The 10,836-nt window shown below is 38.4% G+C and overlaps 1 protein-coding gene across 1 annotated transcript in view; it reads left to right on the top strand.

Annotated features, from left to right (window-relative positions):
• The first annotated feature begins 1,601 nt into the window (after nt 1-1,601).
• LOC145776243 (uncharacterized) overlaps nt 1,602-10,836 on the top strand; it is a 29,024-nt gene continuing 19,789 nt past the window's right edge. The window contains exons 1-6 of the mRNA XM_082587644.1: nt 1,602-1,683; nt 6,712-6,859; nt 8,250-8,318; nt 8,982-9,165; nt 9,799-9,870; nt 10,313-10,469. Of these exons, the coding sequence (XP_082443770.1) occupies nt 1,602-1,683; nt 6,712-6,859; nt 8,250-8,318; nt 8,982-9,165; nt 9,799-9,870; nt 10,313-10,469 (712 nt within the window). The remainder of the gene's footprint in view (nt 1,684-6,711; nt 6,860-8,249; nt 8,319-8,981; nt 9,166-9,798; nt 9,871-10,312; nt 10,470-10,836) is intronic.

Here is a 10,836-nt window from a genome sequence, read left to right as displayed (position 1 = left end):
ACTTTTTAGTTTTCCATTTTCAGCAGAGTTGCCAGTACTCACTTCAGTTTGTTTTTATTTCTGACCATCACAACAACAAAAAAACAATATATGACAAACATAGCAGAGGTCTAGAAAAAGGTAGAAGCGACAAAACGCGGACGTTATAACGTGCATGATACCAAAGCAGGACAATCAGTAGCCTACTGCAGCGTTTCTGCAAAATCGAGCTAGTTTTATTTAGCTATTTTGCACTCTGCAATGCCTGATGCAGATTTATCTGTAGATTTCCATCACGCATTGAAGCGGTGATCTGACAATGAAATTTTCTACGGTTCGAGAAAAAAGTTTTCTCTGCCTATAAAACGTTGAATGGTAGTTTAACTAATGATTTCTGAAAGTTCCTTGGTTTCATGTTATCTGAATTTTATTTAGGAGTTGTGGGAAAATTTTTGCAGTGATTGATTGTATCTTTATCCTCGGACTGGGAAAGCTTATTACAGAGCTTAATCCTGCCAGTTTCGTATACTTGTAGAGTCTTTGAATCACTGACGCAGGCCCGGTCACCTAGATTGACAGAGTGAAGTTTCCGATTGTTGAAGTCTTGTTTTAAACCTTTCAAGGTTTTGCCACCTTTTCCCGTTCGTTAACGTGCGTTAACGTTGAAGTGAGTATCTTTTTCGTCCCGGACGCGTTAATGACGAAAAATAAAATGATTGATTGATTGATTGTTGCCGGGAATTATTCCATCCATTAGATGCCGCTGAATGGAGAGCAGTCCTTAACGTGCGTTGCTCAAGTCAAGCGCACACCCTGAGAGTCGAACCATCAGCGCAGCTTGATCTTGAAGCTTCTTCGTTCCAGAAGTGACACGCTAACCAATTGAGCAGTCGTCGGAAAGTTTTGATGATTGCGTTTTTTTGCTATTATGGCCATATTTTGGGCTATTTTTGGGCTTGTTTTATTCTTGTGACAAATATCATAAACCATTGATTGATTGTGACAATTGGACTGGATATTTAAAAAAATCTGGCAACTTTGATTTTCAATCTTATTTTGTCAGTCAATGATTGTGAACGAAACGGACCGTTTCTTTTTTCATTGGGATATTATGTTTCACTGACTTCAACAATCGGAAAACTTCAATCTTCTCATCTCGGTAACTGGCCCTGCGTCAAGAGCCTCTACAAGTATGCGAAACTACCAGGAATAACCAATCAAGGCTTTGTCAGTCTGAGTCAAGCCAATCAGTAGGGTACATTAAAATATATGGAGCTGGTATACAAGTCCCCCCCCCCCCCCTTGATAACTCATGACAAAGACAGGACTCAACCAAACCTATAGGGTGAAACTACTTAATCTTTGCTTTACTGTTCACACACTTCAATCCACATGTTTTGGTCAGTTCCTCTTTGTCATGAGTTGCCAAGGGGGGGACTTGTATAATGTATACCGGTACCAGCTCCAAATATATGTTAGGTTAAGTACCGGTACTGTGTGATTTCTATTTCATTATTTGGTAACCAACCATTGTTTTGACAGAGTCTTAAGAGAAATTCATCTTAATTAAACGGCTTTTGATTGTATTTTTATACTGAAATTGTTGGAATCCATATCCTAATATGCCGGCTAACATGATCTGTCAGATCTGTGAGGCCCAAGAATCGGCGCATGTGTGCTTCACTTGTGTGAATCCAAGACAAGGTAATTTTATGGTACAGTAGTATGATTACGAATAATTCAACTTGATTTTTTGTGTTGAAAAGGAGCGATCTTTGACTGTCAAAAGTAGCGGTTGAGAACTATGTGGAATGAATTAGTGGTGCGATTCTGATGAGCCCAACCTCATGGGTGAAGCACATGTCTATCGCTGTCAATTCTTGCTACACTCAACTGCTGAGAATTTGATGTTTTGTGTCATGATGCGTTGGTGAAATTACTTAAGTTTTAAAAAATTCAATTTTTGCTTTGCTTAATCATGTGTGAGGTATAGCAGTCATGATTGAAACTCAAATAATAAATGATAGGCATCATAATTATGAGCCAGCTTATGGTACGGTATCATGCAATATTTCATCTCCCCAATACTGATTCAAAATAAACTAGAACTGTCAATACATGGCTGTTCGGTACTTTTTTTCTTCAAAGAAATGTGGCTTACTTTTAATAATACTTTTAAATTTAAATATACAGTAAATGTTTATTAAAGAATTTGTATAATGATCACTTCTGAAACATATCTGCTTATTTTTCTGCACAGTTTTTTTTATGTTGCCCTGTGTTATTCCACTGTTAATGTATTATGCAAAGTGCTGGTATTGTGCTATATGTGATAATGTTCTTAATTTTGGGTCTTTTGATTAAATGTTTGGATGGCAACTGACTTTGGTGACCTTTTGGTCTTTCGCTGCCGTTCTTGTTGTGCGAATTATTTGTGTTTATTGTGTTTTTTTCTTGGCAGTGGCTATTTAACCGGCGCGGTCTTTGAATCTGAAACACTATTTGACCGGCCATGACGTCACTATGTAGGCTAGGGTGGCCAAAAAAAATTGAAATTTTTTATTTTTGTTTGCACACCCTCTCATTTGAGGAGGATTCATGAAAAAATAACACTGTAAAAATTTGAAGTGAATCCGACAAGAGGAAGTGCTCTCCCACCGACCTCAAAGTTTGCTTTTATTGGCATAATTCGTCAAAATTCCTTGAATATGTGACGTAATTCTTTTTTGACTTATTTACATTGCAGTTGCAGCATTTTTGTTTTAACCATTGTTTTACTCTGAATTTATGATACAATAAGTGTTTCCACATGCAGAAAAACATAACTAATGCACAAAATAGTTCACATTAACAAGTGTTTGGTATGAAATTAAATGCACTAAACTTTAGCGAAAACCGCATAAAAGTACGTTCACCAGTCACGATCGCAACGCTTTAGGTGAAAACACATTGCCCAGAAAAAGCAAACGAAACGTTTGTAAAGAGTCAAGCCATTGATTTTATTTAATGGAGCTGTTGGCATGTTGGCTTTTACTTGCACTTGTTGGAAGCAGCTTTCTGTGGTGCTCGACCACCTGATAGAGGAGCTGGCGCTGCTGTTTATTTTCCGTAAGGACTTCATTGAAGTGAGTAGCTAATTTGACTGCCCAGTGCCCGCTCTGCACAATCATTGACGGCTTTGAGACGACGGCATGCAAGAAATAGCAGCCTTCGATTAAATGCCTGCTGCACGACAGTGATAGCTCCAGTGTGGATTCTCATATTGCTTGATGTTGTGTCAAAACAAAGTGCAGCTAAATGCTCTGCTACAACTCGTGTATGAATTCCACTACTTTTTGGCCCATTAGTGATCCCGTTCCAATAGGCAGCTTCGGAATGCCAAGCAGTATTTCAACATGCATACCAAAAACTACAATGGCCAAAGAGTCGCACTTTGTGCCAGTGGCATTAGTCAAATGGTACCATGAAAATGAGCAACAAGTGGAACAGTTGGTTTAAATTTTTTCCGCACTGCAGCTGCAAGGCTTTCACGTGAGGTGTTTTGAGCATTCATGACAGAGGAATGTGACATTGTCAATTCATTTATATCAATTCCAGCTGCAGCAAGATCAGGAGTGATGATCATCATTGCTTGACGACTTGATGTTATAGTTCTGTTCAGTGCTGCATTAAACAGTGGATTATCGATAATGCAGCGTTTTGGTAATGGCTGCTCCTACTGAGTTTTGTTTTGCTGTTATTTGGATTTGTGGTGCAAATAGTGGGTCACTGGAAGAATCTTCATCATCTGCTGATCATTTTCAGATGAGAAAGCAGCAGCACTTGATGGTACTGGATCAATGCGATTTCTGTTGCGTCTTTGTTCATCATCTTTGCGCTTTCTATACTTTGCAGCAGCTTTGCGATGCATTGGGTCATGGACTTCTAAATATATCAGGACTGGAAACTTAGTTTACAACAGTAGGCCAAACAGTTGGTACAACAGTTGGCCAACAGTGGACCAACAGCCAAGTAACTAACCCTGTTGGCCCACTGTTGGCCAACTGTTGTACCAACTGTTTGGCCTACTGTTGTAAACTGAGTTTCCAGTCCTGACTCCTGATACTATTTAGAAGTCCATGATTGGGTCCTCTGTTGTCATCAGTATCTGTCATGCACCACATTGGTCTATCAAAAACTGGCAGTCTTCTGGTATTGTTGTGTGGCATTCCCAGTTAGCATGTGTAATATCAAATAATGCACTTAAGCTCTGGGTGAAGTCAGCTTCTGAGGTCAGCTAGGAAGCTGAATTTCGCCTCCCTTTGTGCTTTGATTCTCCTATATGCTCTTGATGGATGCGTTTTAGTTTGGTGACAACGTGAGTCTTTGCAGTGGTAGCGATATTAGCTTTCACCCACAAGAACTGTACTGCAAGCAAGTGGCAGTGTAATCTTATTGATTTTCATCTCGTAGTAGAGGTGGTGAAGAACCACACCCCATACAGGCAGCTGACATGGCCCCTCAAGAGAGTCAACACTAGAGAGTGGGTGTCCATTTGTTGACTGTCTTGAGGGGCCATGTCAGCTGCCTGTATGGGGTGTGGTTCTTCGCCGTCTCTACTACGAGATGAAGATCAATAAGATTACACTGCCACTTGCGTGCAGTACAGTTGCACATGAAGTAATATTAACTACTACTATCTATGCCACTTTTTGGTTTGCAGCACCTTCATCAATATCTGCCCCTACAAATGACCTAGCAATGTTACAGCTCACAGAGGATTATAAAGAGGTTGACAATGCAATTTCTCAAGTGGCAGAAAAAAGTTGAGGTTGCGCTTGTGGTACATCGGTGAGGATCTTGCTGCACTACCTTTATTCAATGATAATAACACAGATGATGAAAAGAAAGCAATCGTTAATGCTCTTAAGAAAGACCCATTTCCCGAAGATGTTCGTCGTGTTGCCCCAAACAAAATTGTCAAGTTTCAACGTCTCTCTTTGGCACAGTTTGTAACACAGCATTCACTTAACCTTTTCGAGTCACTGCTTCTGTCGACACATGGCGTGATCGTGATGATTATAAAGAAGCCTGCAAAGTTTGGCTTCATCTCAAAGCCGTCAATGATTGTGCAGAGCGGGCACTGGGCAGTCAAATTAGCTACTCACTTCAATGAAGTCCTTACAAAAAATGAACAACAGCGCCAGCTCCTCTATCAAGTGGTCGAACACCACAGAAAGCTGCTTCCAACAAGTGCAATAAAGTCAACCAATGGCTTGACTCTTTACAAACATTTCTCTTGCAATTTTTGGGCAACGTGTTGTCACCTAAAGCGTTGCGATCGTGACTGGTGAACGTACTTTTATGCGGTTTTCGCTAAAGTTTAGTGCATTTAATTTCATACCAAACGCTTGTTAATGTGATCTATTTTGTGCATTATTTATGTTTTTCTGCATGTGGAAACACTTATTGTATCATAAATTCAGAGTAAAACAATGGTTAAAACAAAAATGCTGCAACTGCAATGTAGATAAGTCAAAAAAGAATTACGTCACATATTCAAGGAATTTTGACAGATTATGCCAATAAAAGCAAACTGTGAGGTCGGTGGGAGAGCACTTCCTCTTGTCGGATTCACTTCAAATTTTCACAGAGTCATTTTTTCATGAATCCTCCTCAAATGAGAGGGTGTGCAAACAAAAATAAAAAATTTCAATTTTTTTTGGCCACCCTAATGTAGGCACTTCTTTCTTTTTCTTTTTCAAAGCAAAAGACGAGAAGAGTGCCTATATATAATAAGTTATAAATTCGACAATTATGTTCAACTGATTCGGTGGCGCGTAGGATACATCTTGGGCTGGTGTTCCAGAGGGAATAACTTCGATACTACGCGGAAGCGTTTTTTTTTTAATTTTTAACTAAATTTTGACCCGAAGTGACTCAATCGTTGGGCTGCTGCATTTTTGTGGTCAATTTTGAATTTGAGTAGCCTACAGCTCAATTTTTTATGTCTTTTCAACTATGAGCAATGAAGTTAGAGTTTTTTAATTTTCTTGAATTTGAGAATTTTTTTGGATAATTTTCCGTTCGTCATAAGAGGATGTGACCGTGTTTGCCGAACGACCCATTACATTTTTGCGTTGTTTGGCAAACACGGTCACATCCTCTTATGACGAATGGAAAATTATCCAGAGAAATTCCCAAATTCAAGAAAATTAAAAAACTCTAACTTCATTACTCATAGTTGAAAAGACATAAAAAATTGGCTGTAGGCTACTCAAATTAAAAATTGACCACAAAAATGCAGCAGCCTAACGACTGAGTCACTTCGGGTGAAAATTTAGTTAAAAATTTAAAAAAAAAACGCTTCCGCGTAGTATCGAACTCATTCCCTCTGGAACACCAGCCCAAGGCGTATCCTACGGACCTACGCGCCACCGAATCAGTTTAACATAATTGTCGAATTTATAACTTATTATATATTGGCACTCTTCTCGTCTTTTGCTTTGAAAGAGAAAAAGAAAGAAGTGCCTACATAGTGACGTCATGGCCGGTCAAATAGTGTTTCAGATTCAAAGACCGGCGCCGGTTAAATAGCCACTGCCTTTTTTCTTTCTGTTTTGCCAACAAAACAAAAATAAACTGAACTGAACTTACTAAACCCATTGCTTTCCATATGTTGTTATTTTTTGTTGCAGTTTATATAGTTGTATCTTCTTGTTTTGCCCTTGCTTTAATATGTTGTTGTTTCAGAAATTAATGTATGTGGGGGAGTTTTGATCTGTGCTTCTTGCAAACTCACCCATCACAACAGTGGTATATTTTTACTTCATCAAACTACCTCTTTGGAAGCCAGATACAAAAGAAGACTTCTTCAAGGACGGATTAAAGGATTTCAGTTGTAAATTTTTTTGAAACTGTTTATTATATTTATATACAATGAAATGGATAGGCTAAATGTTTACTAGATTTTTTGGTCTGACACTATGTATTCAGTAATTATAATACTGATATTATGAAATGTCGTAAGATGGACTGGATGTTTGTCCTTCATTTCCAAAAATGGTCAATGAATCAATTCGGAAACAGTCAAACGGTGTCTCAAAATTACTAGCACTGAATCGGTTGCACCAATTGGGTCATTTCGTTCCGGATCAGGCTTTTAAATGTGGTTCCTGTTCATGAGTGCAAAGGTGACTGATGATATCCAGTCCAAGGTCTATCTGTGTGGGAATCTTCTCTTGCAGTATGGACATGAGGAAGTATGGTTGGCTGGGATTCGTATTTATGGCTCGGGTCTTGTGCCATTCCCATTTTTTGACAATAGTGAGCGTAGGCTATTTTGTTTCTCCACTGATGCTATGCCTATAGAGATAAGACTGTACCATGTATGCTATTCTACGACAAAGCCTTCCCAATAATCATGATTGATGGAGAATTTCTTTATGAAAGGTTTCAAAGTGACTTTTGGGCTTGAACATGTAGGCACATGCTGGTGGGGACCCACTCTGTGTAGCTAATATATTTAAGAGCTGTCTTATTGTAGCCCTTGATAATTTTGGTGTCTGGTAGGCACTCACACTGGTCTTGATATAAGCACATCTCCACATGTCTCAACTGAAGTTGCTAAATATGCTAGATATCGCTACAGCTTATGCTCGCAAGATATCAGCTAGTTTACATCTACCTCACTGAAACAATAACTTTCTTGTTTGCATTGGTATGGGCAGGTAAACAAAAACACCGTTTACCCAAATGATCCAGGGCTACAAATTCTCTAAATACACTATACAGAAGTCTTTTGCTGGATTTAAGTAATCACCGAATCGATTTTCTTCAAAAATTGCTGTCTCCGAATTGGAATTTCTCCAAATCGGATTCTCCGAATTGGATTCTCCTAAACAGGCCATTCCGTGGGATCTGCTACTATTCGGTGAGTCCGATTCGGTGAGTTCCTAACCTCTAACCCCGAACCCTTAAACGGCAATGATAATTAGGCTACGGTACCCAATAATTTAAAAAAAAATTGAAAAAATCTCCGAGTAGGGATCGGACTCACCGAAACAGGCCATTTCGCATTCCGTGGATACCTTGATGTCTCTCCCACACATTAAGCTTCAGTCTACCAAAAGCAATGGGTTCTTTGGAAATTTTGTGACTTACAGAGATGTTACAATATTAGACTAATAATACAATCACAAAAAAATTATATACATCACTAAGTATGATCACGACCAATTGACCATTCAGTTCACCTCGTATGTTTAACTTCTAAACATTTTATTTTTCAGATCTGTGTCAGAAAATATCAACAATGAAGTTGTTTCATTAAATGTTCGGAATGCTGTGAATAAATCAAAGTAAGCTGAAGCATGGTCAAGCTAACTCCTTGTCACAATCAATATGCGTAGTCTCACGTGATTTGATTTTTATTATTAGAGCTTTGTTGAGAGTTGTGTAATGTGTATTATGAGGATTAGAAGTTATAATAAAAAGTATACCGTATATTGAAAACGATTGTAGAATTCCAACCGATATTGAATAGATTGTAAAAGTGGAAGTTATTGCCAGTTGCAATGTAAAGTAGCAATTGCAAGTAGTAGTGTATAGTTATTTTGATATTGATGAAGACGTTTGCTGTTAAGAGTTTGATTTCTGTATGTGCTGGAAGTGGTGAACCATTTGTCAAGTCAGTTTAAGAACTTTCATCTATCATCTCACAAGTAGAACTACGGTATTAGTATTCAACCATTTATTTGATTGTTTAACGCATGATATTCCAATAAACTACGTCATCAATCTTTCCAAAGTCGCTTTACCTGTAGTAAGAACTAGAAGGAATTGTGACACTAGTGGTTACTGTTCAACGATAAAAATGTTTAGTAACAGATTTAGTTCAACTCGCCAACGTAAAACTTATTTGTTTCAGATTAAACACTAAAATTAAGTCTTTTGTTTTTACCAACTTTTTATGTTTTTTTGCAAAAATTGATGTCGAAAACGATTTTTTTCATTTAATACAGAGTTGAAGCAACCAAAACGTATGTTCACAAGCAGCTTATGGAAGTGTACAATGCCATCACAAGCCAACTCAATGCTAAAGAAAAGGAGTTAAATATGCATGTTGAGAGTAACTTTCGAACATTGCAAGAAGAAAGTGAGGTTTGCAGAGACAAGTTAAAAGAATTAAACTCCACTGTAACAGCGGTACGTTGCATCCCGTTAAACCTACTTATCGTTTCCTGTTAAGTTTGACGCTGAATGTGACACCTAGCATTTTTTTTTTTGAAAGTTCATCCTTCTTTAGAAATTGTGCATATACGGTACTAGACTGGAAGGCGTAGTGAGCGTGTATTACTGAATCTTGGCAAGACATTTAACATATGCTTCCAATTAGGCATGAGAATTGACTCCCTAGCCTTCCAATACGCTTAACTATCTGGAATCGTTGTCAACAGTCATGAAAAGCTGAATTTATTTAAAAAAATTGAGTTTTTTCTTGCACAATGATACTGTAATGGATAAAGCTTTGGTAGACAGTTCGCTTTGTTGTACCATAGACAATAGACATACAAAACAAAGTAGCTTCAATGGGTTTAAAATATTTTATGTTTATCACACAAAGAACACGCAACATAAAGAAAATGTTTAAAAGTATTTTAATTATTATGTGTTATGTATTATACATATAGTACTGTAAATCCATTGTGATATGATTAGAATAGTATCGGTATAGTGGGCAGAAGATATCATGTTTTTGTTTTCTTCTCATATTTTTGCTTGTATATGTGATTTGTGAGTAATGGCATAGTTTTATATATTCTTTTTTTACCATTGTAGAAATCAGAAACTCTGTTGGCAAAATTGGCCGATGAAAATGAAGAAGTAGATATCGAAAAGATTGAAGCTGAAGTGAGTTTTACCTGATTTGAAGAATACTACTGCGTTTGATTAATATCAGCTTAAAACCGTTCATGATGTCTGTCATGTATGTAAATGCCAATATGGATTGTAAGATAATTTTATTGTTAACCAGTAAATGCCACTTGGAAGCTTATTTCTGGCAGTTTGGCATACCTGTGGGGGTTTTGAACCTCTGACGCGGGCTCGGTCACCGGGATCAACAGAGTCAAGTTTTTGCTTGCTTTTGAAGTAAACCTCGTTACTTAATGCAACAAACAGTTTACCAGCCTCATTTTCTTGATTATAACTCGATTTCGCTATCACAGCATCCTCAGCATGATCATGTCAAGCACCTTGCATGATCATGTCAAGGTGCTTGCAAGTTATTTCATATACCGAGTGCTGCTAAAGAGTTTCCTTTGCCCCACATCATAGCGCTTTCTTTTCGCAGCTCGAAGAACTTGAAAGCAACGTACGAAGCGGCTTGACTACGAACATGGAGAACAAACTTGGACCTTACGTGAAAGTCGACCGGGGCAGTTTTGAAGTGGACCACACTGTGAACATTGGGACATTTAGGATCTCTCAGATTGACTATTACGGAATCGGTGAGTAGCGTGTTGAATTTCGCTCCAGTAGACTGGTAGTAGTAGTAGTCTAGTTTTAATCCGGTGATGTCCCCGTTACCGAGGGTGGCCGGATTCACCTCCAAGTGCCCCAATCGTCTTCACACCCTGCCTCGACCCTCCACTTGCAACTCCAGCGCTCTTCTCAAAACATCATCTTCATCCCTTCTCAAAACATGCCCATACCACCTCACTCCATTCGCTTTTGCCGACTTATCAACACTCTCATTCAACCCAAGCAAGCTCAGAAGTTTTTCGGTTTTCCTTTTGTCCATCAGCTTTACACCACACATTGCTCTTAGCATCGCTCTCTCAATTCTTCTTAAAATCGCCAATTCGTTTTCCCGTA

This window comes from Aplidium turbinatum, chromosome 8 (genome assembly GCF_918807975.1).
Source record: "Aplidium turbinatum chromosome 8, kaAplTurb1.1, whole genome shotgun sequence".
Taxonomy (NCBI): domain Eukaryota; kingdom Metazoa; phylum Chordata; class Ascidiacea; order Aplousobranchia; family Polyclinidae; genus Aplidium; species Aplidium turbinatum.
This window is presented reverse-complemented; position numbering and strand designations above follow the sequence as displayed.